Below are 15,801 nucleotides of genomic sequence, written 5' to 3' on the forward strand. Positions count from 1 at the left end.
TTGTGTGGAAAAAAGAAGTCTACAAACCTGCCATAACCACAATATCTGTCTGCAGGTTCTGCTATCATGCCGGAAGATGGTATTGCCTCTGCCAGTCATTCAGATCAATTTCTTGAATTCCACACAGGAGCACCTTTAGGGAAGAAAAATTTCATAAACATGGAAACTACAAGCTACTACTTTGCTTCTACAGCAAGACTATTGTACTGAAATACTACTGTACTTCAAAGCACCCACAATCACAGAACGCTTGATTTTAATATTAAACTCTTAAACTTCCACAGCAAATAATAACATCCGTGGCAACAAAGAAGATACACCAGTCATGAAAACGAATGCATTTAGACATATAAACCATACTTTCTCATTACCTAACCGTACCATTCTGTGCTAGAAATACGATGTTCTGCTGCAGAGTATAATTTGGAGAGACCAAAAGCAGCTATAACCTGGTCCACTCTGTAATTTGACCATCCGCTGATATTTGGTTCTTATCTCCCTTGCTTTCCAGTCACTCACTCTTTAGACACACGCAAATCACATTGTCAAGGACTACAAAAACACTGTCAGCCAAAAAATTTATGCTGGCAGAATCTTAACGTTAGAAATGTGTCTAAGTTGGTTGCAAAGAAGAAAGTGAAGAACAACACAGTAACCAAATACTACCTGATACATAAGGCTTCTCTCACACATCCTGAAAGCAGAACCACCAGCCTTAATGAACTCTGCTCTTCAGACACTGACTGAAATGCAAGAATTACCTGTAGCAGCCTGGATCTGGCAATAGTCAAAGAATCCTTTACGTCCAGCTCCTTAGCATCAAAAGACTTCAGATACTGCTGCGGCAGAATTTCATTGAAGCCTTCAAAAGAAGCTTGTCTGAAGAAGCAGCACAAGCCCTTCCTGTCCAGTTCACTTCCATCATCTCCACCGTCCATGACAGGGAAAGCACGGCTCTGCCGGTAAACTGGACTGTTCAGTAAGCTGCCTTTGGTGCCACCTCCGAGGAAGAGCTGCAGGTGGTTCTGCTGTCCTTTGTAGCTTCTTGCTCAGGCCATCATCCTTGCTTTCTGCTTTCCTTCTCAGCTTTCTTCCTCAGCTGAGTAGCGCTTGCCTTGGCTTTCTTCACTCTCTCCCAAGTCTCAGTCCCCAAACTCTCCGAGTCCTACAAGAATCAATTCAGAAATGCTCAGGGAACCTTCTCAGCTAACAACTGGTTGGCGGCTCGCTTTGGGAGCTCAAGTCACCCTCCTGGGCACACTGGGCTGCCAGAACTGGGAACCGCCTTCCTGACAGTCAGGCACACAAGAAACTCCACCCCTGTCTCGTTCCCCAAATCCCACACAAACCAGAGCCTAAAGCCCTTTCCTGCAAGGTGGTCCCTGCACGGGCAGGTGGACTCCCTGCCTGGCAGCTCATAGGGCGCAACAGCAGCCGCAGGATAAGACGAGCTGGCACCTCCAGGCTGCTGGCAACAGCTACAGATGGTTCCCTCCCAGCCAGTTGCCCGTGCCTTTCTCCCAGCCCATGTGAGCACCACTTACTGCCTTTGGGGACTTGGAAACTGGCAGCATGATGGCCAGCACAGAGAAGCTGCAAAACGGCTCCGTAGAAGAGTCCGTGGCGCAGCATGTTCTTCATTAGCATGGGCTCAGGGATCTCAGGTGGCCAGAAATGCAGTTCAGCAGCCATAGCACAGACAGCCTGCTGCTCTACTGCTCTCACGGAGGCTGCTTGCTGTGAGGGGGGAAAAAGAGGCATCATTACTCTCAGGCACTGTGATGGAGTTACTTCCTGCTAGAAACATTTCCAGGCTGACTTAGAGAAGTGCTCTGAAGCTTGGTCACCTTGGGCTACCGACCCAAGAACAAAGAGGGACATCAAACTTGCATTTCAGTTGCCCTTTAGCGCCTGCCTCGGAGAAGAGCCCTCAGCCTTCAGTACTGCTGCACTTACAGGTGAGGGGAAGAGAAGCAAGAGAGGACGGGTGGGTGTCAAAGAAGGGAAAATTTACCAGGCAAGAATAAACCTATCCCTGAGCTCCATCACACACATGTGAATACTGCCTTACTAATATGAACAATAACATCATTCACACAGCTAAATTTACTCACATTCACGTACCTGGTTGTGGACATGTTCGAGGCCTCGCTGCTGCTGTGCTGTTCAACACCGGCCACAGCAATAAAGCGCGCAGAAAGCCCATCTGTTGCAGACAGAGGAGTGAGCCGTGCTTAACCAACACTGCTTCAGCGCACGCTTACAGTAAGGCACACCTACCTTGCGCTGGCCACGCACGAAGCTCGTGACACAGCTCCAGACTGCTCTCCTGGGGCCCAGCTTCATTTCACGGCCACTCACGCTCTGCTGCTGGACATTCTGCAACGGAAAAGCCACCAGATGCAAATCCCATCCCTCACAGATGGCATCAGACCTCTGCTCTCATGGCAGTCACACTCACAGCTCCGGGGGAAAAAGCAGACGTGTGCTTACCGAGCGAGCACTGTTTGCTGCCAGCTGCTGGTAGGAACCCACGCCTAACCCTACAGTACCAACAGTAACCTATGCCTAACTCTACTATGGGAACAACAATCTACTCCTAACACTACAGCAAGAACAGGAACCTACTCCGAACAGGAAAACAACAACTCCTAACACTAAACCTACTCCTAAGCCCACTCCTAACAGTAAAACATGAACAAAAACCTATGCCTAACTCGAAAACACTAACAACAACCTACACCTAACTCTAAAACTAAACTTAACCAAAAAATACAACAAGAAAAACTGGATACAGATGGGACTGGGGGCCCACAGGACGTGGCTGCAGAAGAAGCCCGAAGGAGGAGCAGATGTTACAAAAAATGCCACCCAGCTAATGCCGGGGGCAGGGGCCGAGCAGCGGGTAAGGAGCTCAGCGCCTGGACCAGCCACGGTGGAGCTGCAATGGTGCCAACGCGGGGCCTGGCACGGTGGTGTGGTGCCAGGCCAGCTATGCCGCGGGCGGGTCCACCTCCATGGGCTCCTCTGGAGGTGGATCCACCTCCATGGGCTCCGCTGGACGTGGATCCACCTCCATGGGCTCCGCTGGAGGTGGATCCACCTCCATGGGCTGCACATGGTTGCTCTTCACCAGGCTGGTGCAGGCGCGATGGAACTGGGCTCTCTTACCCCTCCTCTGTCTGGTGGTTATGGCGGGCCCCCTCCTCCTTCTCAGTCCTAGGGCCCCCAGCTCCATCCTCCCGCATGAAACAGGGGAAACTTCCACCCTCGCCCTCTTTGCAGCTGACATGGCTGTTAACTGCCACAACTGTCAGAGGCGACTGTGTTGCGCACGGCAGCGGTGACCAAGGTGACGTGGTGAGGGTTCTAAAATGGCGGCCGCACTGCTGGCACTGGTGTTCCACATAGGATGAGGAGGGGCCTGGTAATAGCAGGACAAGGGGAAACTGATTTAAGTTGAAAGAGGGAAGATTTAGGTTGGATATTAGGGGGAAAGGTTGTTTACTAGGAGAGTGGTTAGGCCCTGGAACAGGCTGCCCAGGGAGGTTGTGGATGCCCCGTCCTTGCAGGTGTTCAGGGCCAGGTTGGACAGGGCCCTGCGCAACCTGATCTAGTAAAGGTGTATGTTTGGTAGCCCTGCCAGGCAGGGGGGTTGGTTCTTCATGATCCTTGAGGTCCCTTCCAAGCTGGGTCATTCTGTGATTCTGTGATACTGGTGTGTGGCTGTTTGTCCCAGCGCGCTGACCTTTTGTCTTCAGGTTCACTAACAAGACTGTAACTGATTTATGGAGGAGGCAAGTGATGGGTGCTACTGTGTGACAATCAACATCACTTTGTGGACATTTGAAAGCACCTTCCTCCAGAGCTGTTCACCTCCAGAAGAGGGTGCTCAGAAGTGTTTACTGGCAGAAGATCTGGCTCCAGATTGGTATGGGAAAACTGGGGAATGATACCATCGTGTGCTGTGAAGAACAGGAAGCAGGTGGGCATCCCTGCTCCCTCTTGTCTGCTGGCAAGGCTCAGAAGATGAGATCCCAGAGCCAGAAGCTGCCATTCCAAGGAGAGCTGACTCAACCATTTTGGATTTGAGCTGTCACACCAAGGAGAGCTGACTGAACCACGTTGGACTTATTTGTAAGTTTATACTATCATTGGAAACTGTTGCCGTGGTCACAGTCATCGTTAGTGGAACAACAACTCCTGATGACCCACCACTACTGAAGATCAATGACTGAACTACAAAACACGCCAGATCCATGGTGGTGACTCTCTCTCCCTCTTGCTTCCTATGAAGACTCCTTGATTCTATTTCCTATCTTTTCTATTGCCCGCCTTCCCTTCCTAATCACCCTAAATCGTAATAGCGTCCATCCTCCAACATTTGAACCATGCCCAGGCATACATGTATGGACCTCCTCTCCTTCCTATAAATTGGAGCAGGACAGAGACCCGCAAGGATTGTCAGCTCCCAAGTCATACAAGTATTGCATACAACACAGATTACTTCATCTGTTGGCCCCGCTGTCTCTGCATACCACCAAGCGAGGGCCTGCAGTGCCCAGGCGACACGATGTGCCTGGCAGTGCAAAGCCAGCCCACGTGTGTGCAGATGGCAAGGAGCGTGTGGCACTGTGCACCGACAGCCCTTGCCTGCCCAGGACTGCGTGTGGAGGGCGTTCCCCACTGCAGCCCTGCCCAACAGTCAGTAGGGGTGTGCGCCCATGATGGCAGTAATGAACAAACTGCTGCTTCACAAAGATCTTGGCCTGATTAGAAATCTTTGAGTAGTGCTGTTACAGCAGACAGAATGTGATAAGCGCAAGTAGTCTCCTGTACTTCACATCCTTGCTACTTTGTTCTGGGTGTTGTCACTGAGCAGCGTCTAACACAAGTTCTGCCCTGGTCAGCTGGCTGCCTTAGCTTGAGCCCTGATGGCAATGCCATGACGTGATGTTAGTATTGCTGTTTTCTCCTCGTCAGAATACTCTGTCTTTTGAAGGAAGCAGCTTCTTGGTTATTTTGTTTTGTTGTTGAATTTTATTGAATTAATTTACAATATCTATATTCCGTATAGTTATAGATGTTTTGAATATGATCATGTGTGGTGCTGAGATTTTTTATAGAAAAGCTATACTCAGTACAGAAGGTGGAATAAGGATGTTAAAGAAAAAACCCCCTGTTGTGTTGACCAGTGATGATGCTCCCACCCCCTGACCAATGGTGGAGAGGAGCATGAAGAGAGAGGTGGTGCTGGGGGGATCTTGGGGCTGCTGGGCCTGTCATACTTCTCCCAGGCAGAGGTTTTACAGGTGTTGCATGATGCCCCCAAGCCGACCCTGTGGGGGGGGGGCACTCCCACATCCTGAAGGATGGTGGAGAGGAGCGGGAGGGCAGAGTTGGTGCTGTGGGGGGCTGGGAGCTGTGGGGCCTGGTATGCTTTCCCCTGGCTGTAGTTTTCTGGGTGTCGGATGATGCCCTCAAACTGCCACCCTGCGGGGGCTGCTCCAACCTCCTGAAGGATGGTGGAGGGAAGTGGGAGGTTGGTGACAGTTCCTGGGGGGTGCAGGGGACTGCTGGGCCAGTTGGCTTCCCCCAGGCAATGGTCGTCCGTCTGTTGGATGATGTCCCCAGGTCTATACTCTGCTGTGGTCTCTTCCATCCCCTAATGGATGGTGGAGGGGAGGGTGAGGGCAGAGATGGTGCTGGGGGCTGACGGGCCTCTCAAGCTTCCCCCAGGTGGTGGCTGCCTTCAGGTGATGCTCTGAGGGAGCCACTGCCAACCCCTGAAGGATGGTGGTGGGGGACAGGAGGGTGGTGTTGATGCCTGGGGGCAGCTGGGCCTGCCACTCATCTGCCAGGGTGCTGCTGTTTGGGTGCCAGCCGATGACTGCAAGCTTCCAAACCAGGTGGGTCCCTCCTGTCCCCTGAAAGAGGTGTTGATGCCCAGGGTGGATAGGGGCTGCTGGGCCTGATATACTTCCTGGGGGCCACGGAGCCTGGGCTGTTGGGCTACAGGGGCCGCAGTGGGGGCAGTTGAGCCCGACAGCCGTCAGGCCTGGCAGGGGCCGCTCTGGTGGTGCTCTGCGGCTGCTGGGCTGGTCGTTGTTGGTGCCCTGTCTTTCTGTCCAGCGCCTTGAGGCAAGGAAGCTGTTCGTTGAGGTGAGCAAGCCATCTTTCCAAGTACCACTTCCTGCAGGCAGTATTCTCGTCTGCAGCAGCTGCAGCAAGGCGCCTGCAGAGAAAGAAACATGCTGAGGGCACAGGAGAACCCCCTGCTCTCCTTCCTCACAGTGCATGGTAGAGCCACCCTCAGCTCCCGGCCTGTCTCAGGCCCAGCAGTAAGAACATGCAGCAGGAATGGCTCAGCCAGTTAAAACATCTGACAGCATCAATCTCAGACAGTGTTAGGCAACAACTAACTGGCTTCTCTATGCTGCTTTACCTAGAAATGCCTCCTGGCTCACAGGAGCCCTATAGTAAAGAGGGGGGCAGGATGGGGTTGGGGGTGAACAAGAACTCACTGGTTTATCTGCCTCCGTTGCTTGATAAGACGATAGCATGAAAACATTGCCATCGGCGTGGTAACGAAGATAACCGCACCGAATCCCAGGCAGTACTTCTTGATAAAATTATCTACTGCGGCATTTGCATGTTCCTCACCATCCGCACCTGGAAAAACAATGTGGATCTGTTTCACCAGCTGCTGCTTTGAGTGACATGGACAAGAACAACCACAGGAAGGATCCCGCTCCGGGCTGCTGTTGTGCCTGGTGGCTCAGGGGAAGCACAGCAAGCTCTGGAATGCGGGGTCTGTGCACAGGAGGTACTATGGAGGGTCCTGTTTCCTCTTCTTATCTGCTGAATGTGGTTCTGGTGGCCTAGTTCCCAAAGTTCCTAAGTCCCTGGGAACTGGCTGCAGTGGGAGGGGAGCAACCTCTAACCACAAAGCCACTATGAGCGGCCCTTACCTGGAGTGACAGTTGTTGTCTGCATGGCCTCTTTTACTCTCAGGGGGACAGTCAGTGTGCGAACTCTGCCGTTTTGAAATGCAATCCAGTGCATAGGTGCTCCACCTGTCTCTTTAGAAAGGAGGTAAGAGAGTGGGACTGTAAGTAACTGCTTCTCATCAGGAAGATGGTACAGTTTCTCCACATGTATTTCTAGAAATTCAGCTTCACAAGTCTTTCAGGGAACAGACGGAAATACACCTACCACGTGCTTTGTCTTTCTTGATTTTCATTAGCAGAGAGGGCAGTGTCTTCAAATATTTTCCTCTTTCCAGGGCCTCTTTCTGTTTCTCAGGACCTAAACAGAAAGCATTAAGATAACTTTCAGACAAACAAGGTATTAAACTGAATGGTCTTTTCAGTGCAGCCAGTAACGACAACAGCCACCCCTGGGATGCCTGTGGGGTTCCAGCACAACTAAGGATTTAGCACGGCCTTCCCTGGAGGCACTTCTGCAACCAAAGAATGAGAACTTTTCACCACACACTACAACTTACATAAACGCATAACAGCATCACTGAATGGGACCAGGGCATTGTGCGAGGGCAGGACACACACACACAGGTGTGCATTCTCACTCACACCTGCAGACATGCCTGGCTGACATTAGGACTGTGAGCTGGCATCTCTCAAAGGAACTAAAATCTCATGACGTACCCATTTGAATCGCTGGGGCTTCTGTCCTGGAGCTCAGCTGGGAAACTGGATGCCATTCAACTCCACTAGGAGCTGTCAACAAACACAGACAGAGCAGCTCCTGTCAGACACCTGTTTAGACTGGAATGACAGCACTGCTCCACAGCACTCTCCTCTCCCTGCCACACAGAAGCATCTGGCAAATAGTTGTTGGGTGCCTGCAATGGCACCGTGACAGTCCAAAAAGGAGCCGTGTGCAGAACTGCCTGGAGAAGGGAAGGGGGTGGAAGAGGAAGGGCAAGATCTAAAGGCCCTTTCCTGTGGGATTGCCCTGAGGCTCACAGGCTGGATTGTGCTGAGGCTTTGGCAAGGCATTGCTTATAGGCACAGCCGTAATCAAGCATCGATGAGAAACATCTCCTAGTGTTGATGCCTGGGGGCAGCCAGGCCTGCCACTCATGTGCCAGGGTGCTGCTGTTTAGGTGCCATGGTATGCTGTGATTTCTCTCTTCCTTAGGGATCCGCAGTGACTGGAAGGGGCTCAGGTGATGACATGGCACCCAGACCTGGGTCAAAAGTTGCAAAGCTGCAGAGAGGCCAGGTGGACAGTTGGCTGGCACTCAGCAGCTTTCCAGATACTCTCTCCAGGCCACATAAAACAATCTTCAGAGAAGGCATAGAAGAACATTTGGCCCCTCAAGTTTTTCTTAGTGGGGAGATCTCTGATGTACGGAGACAAAGTCAACGGGATGCTGGGAGCATGCAGCACCCAAGAAACAGTGACTACCCAAGCTTATCATGGGGAAGAAATCACCAGGCAGTGAAAAGATGAACCCCCCCCTGAACTTCCACAGCCAAATATGAGCAAAGATCATGAGATGAAGACTGGTGACTTACCTCTGGCATCCACCCCAGGCTCAGGGACATGACTTTGCTTTGGAAAAGCATCAAAGGGGCCTGCAGGCACAAGAGTGATCAGACACAGGTGAGGAGAGCTTCCGCTGTGCACAGGGGTCTGCTTTGTTTTTTTTTCCTGCAGTGACATGTGAGGACTGGCTGCAGGTCAGGGAATGACATGGCCCAAACAGCAAAGGAATAGGAGCAAAGACTGGCAAGGGCTGCCTTCCCACTGAAATGTGACAATTCTCCAAGTAAAGAAATACTCATGACTGATCTGTGTATGACCTTCAGAGCACAAAGAGACTTGAAAGACCTTTGGAGGTCCTTATGTACCCAAATAAGCTATTACAGCACTAATTTTTCTACCTCCGAAGAAACAGACACTCACAACTTACCTCGGAGTTTCCTCTGAGGCACAAAAGCAGTCTCCATCCAGTCGTCTGGAGCAGTACCAATGTCATCATCTAGAATAAAGAACAGAAGAGGGATGTTCCCATTGCATGTTGTGATCTTCCTCTCCCTTAGTGACAAGGAAAGGGCCAGGTAACGGGATGGGAGACTCAGGCCGTGATTGCCAAAGCTATAGAGGTGCCAGGGTGACCTGGAGCCTGGCACTCAGCAGCTTTACAAATGCTCCCTCCTGGCCACGTGCAGCACCCCTCTGGGACCACGTGGAAGAGCATACAAAGAAAAGGTGCCTGAACTCATCTGGGCTACAGCTGGGGGTCTCTGTTGGGAACCGGGATTTTTCTATGGGGAGCATCAGGCAGCTGGAGCAGAAATGCTCATGCTTTTCCCAGCACACATCTTACGAGTTTTCCCCTAGGACACCCCCAGGATGAAGAGCATGCTCCAGCCATCCAGCGGCAGAGCCGTGGGAGCACAGGGCTTCCTCATGCCCTTGCCCAGCTCCTGTGGTGCTGCCTGTCTCCCCTCTCCAACACACCCCCCATCGAAGGCAGCCCTAGAGCAACACGGCACAGAGCCACTGCAACCAGAACCTGGGCTTCTCACCCTCAGTTCTGCTCATTTTTTACCCAACTCTGCCCACCCACCTGCTTCTGCTGCTCGCCACGGAGCAGCACAAGCCTCCTGACAACACATGGCTATCAGTACGAGGAGGAAGGCAAGGCAGGTGGGGGCCGAGGCCCCCAGAACTCGTGCCATGCTGCTACCACCACCGCTACAGCCACAATGAGTGCTGCTACTGGGGCACAGAACTCCTAAGGCACGCAGCTGGGCATTGTGACCTCATTGTGACAAGGCAGCTATGCGGCAGGGCATAGTGACCTCACATCCCCAGGCTGCAGGCTGGGCCTCCTCACGGGCTGCTCCTCCTGTGCAGCAGGGATGCATAGAGTGGGTGCTTGTGGCACCCCTTAGTGGGTGAGTGCCAGGCTGCTGCGGAAGAATTACTGGGAGCGTGTCCCGCTGGGCAGATCTGTTCCACCGCAAGGACCAGGCTCCCCCTGGGCTTGCTATGGACGCTGTCCCTGTGGCTGAGGCTTCCCAGTCATGTAGAGCAGCAGGAGACCATGGCAGATATTTTCACATTTACATTGTGGAAATATAGAATTGTTGAATGGTTTGGGTGGGAAGGGACATTAAAGACCCAGAGACGCTGTCAAAAGATAAAGAAAATCGATTCGGTGTTGTTTTTACTGCTTCATGCAAATCAAAAGATTGCGTTTTGTCTTTTAATGCCCAAAAAAGCCATTTCTTCAGTGACATTATATTTGTTGTCACAGACTCTAACAAAAATGCAAACTGAGCTTTATCTGTAGCATCAATATTTTAGTATTTCGTATATTGTATTTGACAGTTCCCTCCCAGCCAGTTGCCCGTGCCTTTCTCTCAGCCCATGAGAGCACCACTTACTGCCTCTGGGGACTTGGAAACTGGCAGCATGATGACCAGCACACACACAAACTGCAAAACGGCTTCATAGAAGAGTCCGTGGCGCAGCATGTTCTCCATTAGCATGGGCTCAGGGATCTCAGGTGGCCAGAAATGCAGTTCAGCAGCCATAGCGAAGACAGCTGCTGCTCCACTGCTCTCACAGAGGCTGCCTGCTGTAAGGGGGGAAAAAGAGGCATCGTTATTCTCAGGCGCTGCGATGGGGTTAATATTAAACTCTCAAACTTTCACAGCAAATAATAACATCCGCTCACAAAGAAAATGTGGAGAGGCCACAAAAGAGAAAAACCAGTCATTAAAATCTTTGTATTTAGACATTCAAACTAACAATGTACTTTGTCTTTACCTAACCGTACCATTCTGTGCTAGAAATACGATGTTTTGCTGTAGAGCATAACTTGGAGAGACCAAAAGCAGCTAAAACATGCTCCACTCTGTAATTTGACCATCCGCTGATATTTGGTTCTTATCTCCCTTGCTTTCCAGTCACTCACTCTTTAGACACACGCAAATCACATTGTCAAGGACTACAAAAACACTGTCAGCCAAAAAATTTATGCTGGCAGAATCTTAATGTTAGAAATGTGTCTAAGTTGGTTGCAAAGAAGAAAGTGAAGAACAACACAGTAACCAAATACTACCTGATACATAAGGCTTCTCTCACACATCCTGAAAACAGAACCACCAGCCTTAATGAACTCTGCTCTTCAGACACTGACTGAAATTCAAGTATTACGTGTAGCAGCCTGGATCTGGCAATAGTCAAAGAATCTTTTACCTCCAGCTCCTTAGCATCAAAGGACCGCAGATACTGCTGCGGCAGAATTTCATTGAAGCCTTCAAAAGAAGCTTGTGTCTGTTCCTCAGCGCCTCAGGAAAGTCTCCATTCTGCTACCAGCCTGGAAAAGACACAGAAGGATCATTTAAAACGGGCTACGCTAACCCAAGTTCATCTTTGTTAGTTTGTTTTGAAATGAACTGTAAGCTGTGTTAAGAAAAATGCTGGAAAGTTCTGGGGATAGAGCACTGTGTAACTGTATTCTAATTGTGTTCCCAACCTTCATCCTGCACAAACAATTTTAAGTTAAAACCCTATGTTTCCAACCACTCAACTATGGAAAGCATTTTAGGCTCCAACAGGAGGCAGCATCTACTCACTGTTGATATTAATGAGAGCACAGGAGTCCCTTGCTAGCCGGAAGAAGAAAAAAATGCAGAGCTGTATTCATCTAATATGTTCCATATTTGTTTCTGTTAATCACGAAACTTTGCTCTGTGGTAGAAACTCCACTCTCCATTAAGAAAAGGGAGAAAAGCAGGCAGGAGACCCAAAGAACCTGAACCCAGGGAGAAGCAGATATTATGCTGAATTCAAGCCTAACCTGTCAGGAGAACTGGAATCAAAAGGAGAGATGAAACTCTGGGGAACGCAACACAGGACCCATAGTGTGACAAAAGAACATTGCTTAAGCTGCAATCTGAGCTCTCCATGGCTTCCTCAAAACCAGAATAGAACGATCTTCTGCAGGTACTCCCTCCTCTCTATCCCAATGAGTATTTTGCACAACAGCCAATGCCAATACGTTCCTTCTGCAAATGTCGCCGTTTCTGTGAAACCTTTCCAGATGACTCGTGACTAAAGCAATTTCTACTCCCTCATTCCTCAAACCCTTCCCACACAAAAGCCTTCACAGATCAGATGGTAAGAAAGAGGGAATTCTATGGCCACAGCAATAAAGCGCGCAGAAAGCCCATCTGTTGCAGACAGAGGAGTGAGCTGTACTTAACCAACACTGCTTCAGCGCACGCTTACAGTAAGGCACACCTACCTTGCACTGGCCACGCACGAAGCTCGTGACGCAGCTCCAGACTGCTCTCCTGGGGCCCAGCTTCATTTCACGGCCACTCACGCTCTGCTGCTGGACATTCTGCAATGGAAAAGCCACCGGATGCAAATCCCATCCCTCGCAGATGGCATCAGACCTCCGCTCTCATGGCAGTTACCACCGCCCTGCCCTGGGCAGCGCTTCCACTGCCCTTGCTCCTGCCACAAGACACCAACGTCTGCTTCTAACGCGGCTCCACCATGGGATCCTGTATGCAACAGAAAAACACACGGAGGCTGCCAGTCACTGCAACACGCGCGCTGTGAAACCCCTGGCACTGCTGAGTCCCAAGAGAAGATGAGAAAAGCGTTTGCCTGCCATGGACGGGCTGTGGTGGGATTGAATCCTGCCTTCGAATCGGGACACCCCCAGGGAGAGCCTCCTGGGGACCCAAAGACTTACGGCAGCGCCAACACAGCAGGCAGAAACGCGACGTGCTCCTGACTGCCCGCACTGTTCAAAGCTCCCTCCCTCTCCCTCTCCCTCCCTCCGCCCTATGAAGGCAGCCCTTCAAAGCAACCAACACTTGAAAAAAAAACTTAGACTCAGTTAACCTGGACAGTGTTACCCAGGGTTGTGAGAACAGCTTAATGATATCTGAGAACCGGTCAACTCGTGAGCCTGAGACCTGGGATCCTCCATCCTAGGGTGGAACTTTACTGGAGCATGTGGATGCCACAGCAACAAAAGGGCTGTGTATAATAGACTGAGAGTTTGCTGAGTTTCTTGGTTTACAGAAAGCAGAAATAACTCAGAAATTACAGCTGGACTTTGAACCTTTAGGACTGCCAAGAAAGAAGCCATCTGCTAAACCTCTGAGCTGCAAACTGTCAAGGAACTCCATACGTTCCCAGGAATGACAGGAGGGTGCTGACCATGGATACACAGCTACGGACTGATGGTAAACCTCAAACAGCTTGAAGTGAGTAAGGGATGGCCAGGTTGCCTGAGGGCAGTGGCTGCACTAGTGCTCAATATTCAAGAAGCCCATAAATCTACACTGGGCCAAAGGATACCAGTTTTAATATCTCATACATTGTTTACCGTATTGGTGACAAAAAGGGGGACATCGGTTCATTGGTTCTCACCCCAAAGATTCCTGAAATACCAGGCCATCCTGGTAGAGTAGGGTGATGTAGAAATAATTGTGACTAATATTGTCAACCCAGTATCTTTCCTTAGTGGAACTCCCGGAGAACCAGGATTACACGACTGCTTTGAAACAACTGAAGCTGCACATTCCAGCCGGTCAGTCGAACTTGAAGGACGAACCCTTAGAAGATGCAGAAGACACCTGGTTTACCAGCAGCCGCAGTTTTATGAGACAAGGAGACTGTAAGGCAGGACATGCAGTAACTGCTACTGACCAGGTGACCGAAGCACAACCACCAGCTGTGGGGACTTCCCCTCAGAAGACTGAAATAACTGCCTTGACAAGAGCTTTAATCATATGGACAGATGCTAAATATGCATTTGGGTGCCACACGCTCATAGTACCATCTGAAAAGAGCAAGGATTGCTCACACACAAGGAAAACAGCCTGATGTAAATCTATCAATGGCTATTATATGTTGTAAAGGACATCAGAAATGTAACACTGTACAGGAAACAGAAAATAAGCTGATAGATCAGGTGGCAGAACAGGCAGTTGAAGAGGGCTTCAATTCCAGACGGTAAACTTAAAATCTCTGAAGCCAAGTCAAAACCTGTAAAATACTCTAAAGAGGACAGGAGTCCAATTAATAATTTAGAAAGGAAGAGAGCAAGCTGACAGATGGGTGCATGCCCAAATGGACACACTGTTATGCCCTTTAGTATTTTATGGAAACCGGTTATAAGGGAAGATAAGAGAATATATTGGGCAAACCAACACTACAAAGTACAGTCCCAGTGCCAGGAACAGGGCACAAGTGGGCCTCACGGGAAAGGGCCTTCCAGGGCAACAGTGGCAAACTGATTTCACAGAACTCCCAAGAAAAGGGGGGGTATCGCTGTATGAAAATTTCTGTAACCTTAGAAACAATTGAGGATGCTGCTGCAGGTGCCTGATGGACAATCCAAGAGGAGGTATCCTGTTTATCCAAAGTTGCATGGCAACATGGAGTAGGCAGGGATAACACCGATTGGGGAATAGTTTTCTCTGAACCTTGGGATAAACTTACTAGTTGCCAAATTTAGGATGACTAAAACAGTTTTTCTTAGTCTGCATCACCTTGCTACTCTTGGTGTGTTTTACTTGTGTTGTTATAAGATGCTTTTTGTGTCTGTGCCAGGATACCAGAAGGGAATATGGGGTTTGGAAGAGACATGAGCTGAGACAAAAGGTAGAGAGTGGAGCCTATTTTGAGACCCATTAAGAATCTAGCAGGTAAAAGCCTGCTAGATTAATGAAAAGGGGGGAATTGAAGAGTGAGCAAAGCCCCAGAATGGAGGCAAGGTAACACTCTGCTATAGAAAGGGAAAGGAGAACTTCACAGAAACCAAGACAAAGGGTAACTGCAGATAGTTTACATTTAAAAGTGTAGGGATAGGGGGAGTTACAGACACTTAGTCAAAATAAAACCAGAGAAGAGGGCACTAAAGATAAGAAGAAATTGTCCGGAGACCTCTGACAAGAAGAAGGATTAGATACCCCCGGGCAAGATGATGCTGACATGGGAGAACAATAACAGCAAATAACACCAAGAAGAAAACAGAAGAAGAATTTCACCCCAAAACAACGGCAAGGGTCACGGGGAATGGGGTCAGGGGGAATGAGGGAATGGGGTTGTGGGGAATGGGGTCATAGGGAATGTAATGAATATGTAATCAAACTGAGGAGGAGACTATTGATTATGTATTAGCTTAACCTATATCTGTAACACACTTTTCTCCTTACTCTGTGCAGCTTTGGAGGAGCTATCGCCCTTGCACCCGGCGCTGCGCAACGCTGGAATAAACATACCTGCTTTATAACCCATCTCTGCATTATAGAGTTTGATTCCGCAAGTCAACCCAAAGACTTACGGCAGCGCCAACACAGCAGGCAGAAACGCGACGTGCTCCTGACTGCCCGCACTGTTCAAAGCTCCCTCCCTCTCCCTCTCCCTCCGTCCGCCCTATTACGGCAGCCCTTCAAAGCAACCAACACAACCACGCCAAACCGCAGCCCGGACTCGTCCCGCTCACTGCAATCCAGACCCACTCCATCCGTACAAACCTTCATCCACGCCCACTGCCCCAGCCCAACACGGCACCGAGGCGTGCGGATCCATCGGCACCAATTCCAGCGGGGAGTCCTCATTCACAGCCCCGGAACAACAACGCACACCAACACGGCCGGGGCCGGCTCAGGCTCTGCCTCCAGGCTTTTGGCTCCACTTCGGGTGCGGCCCGCAGCGCCATGTTGGGGCCTTGGGGGCGGCTGTTGGCGGCCCTCAGCCCACAAACCTCTTCCGCTCCCCCGGCGCTTC

At 50.3% G+C, this 15,801-nt stretch overlaps 1 protein-coding gene and 2 long non-coding RNA genes across 3 annotated transcripts; all 3 read right to left on the reverse strand.

Moving 5' to 3' along the window:
* Window positions 1-24: 24 nt before the first annotated feature.
* Window positions 25-12,978, reverse strand: LOC146754409 (uncharacterized). The gene is made up of 3 exons (XR_014939057.1): window positions 12,293-12,978; window positions 11,242-11,362; window positions 25-133 (listed from the first exon to the last, which is right to left on the reverse strand). It is a non-coding gene; the product is annotated as an uncharacterized LOC146754409 (long non-coding RNA).
* On the reverse strand, window positions 903-2,570 carry LOC146754410 (uncharacterized). The gene is made up of 3 exons (XR_014939058.1): window positions 2,125-2,570; window positions 1,545-1,737; window positions 903-1,165 (listed from the first exon to the last, which is right to left on the reverse strand). It is a non-coding gene; the product is annotated as an uncharacterized LOC146754410 (long non-coding RNA).
* On the reverse strand, window positions 4,998-7,072 carry LOC146754411 (uncharacterized). The gene is made up of 3 exons (XM_085527712.1): window positions 6,972-7,072; window positions 6,525-6,672; window positions 4,998-6,235 (listed from the first exon to the last, which is right to left on the reverse strand). Exons 1-3 carry the CDS (start codon window positions 7,063-7,065, stop codon window positions 6,013-6,015), a joined length of 465 nt encoding a protein of 154 aa, XP_085383838.1. The 5' UTR covers window positions 7,066-7,072; the 3' UTR covers window positions 4,998-6,012.
* Window positions 12,979-15,801: the final 2,823 nt, after the last annotated feature.

The sequence above is a fragment of the Coturnix japonica genome, chromosome W, assembly GCF_054131305.1.
Source record: "Coturnix japonica strain WE chromosome W, WE-NBRP24, whole genome shotgun sequence".
Taxonomy (NCBI): domain Eukaryota; kingdom Metazoa; phylum Chordata; class Aves; order Galliformes; family Phasianidae; genus Coturnix; species Coturnix japonica.

Coding starts and splice junctions, on each gene's coding strand:
- LOC146754411 (XM_085527712.1), bottom strand. CDS start 7,065: ATGCACTGGATTGCATTTCAAAACGGCAGAGTTCGCACACTGACTGTC. Junction 6,673..6,971: donor GACAACAACTGTCACTCCAG/GTAAGGGCCGCT, acceptor TTGTTTTTCCAG/GTGCGGATGGTGAGGAACAT. Junction 6,236..6,524: donor CAACGGAGGCAGATAAACCA/GTGAGTTCTTGT, acceptor CTTTCTCTGCAG/GCGCCTTGCTGCAGCTGCTG.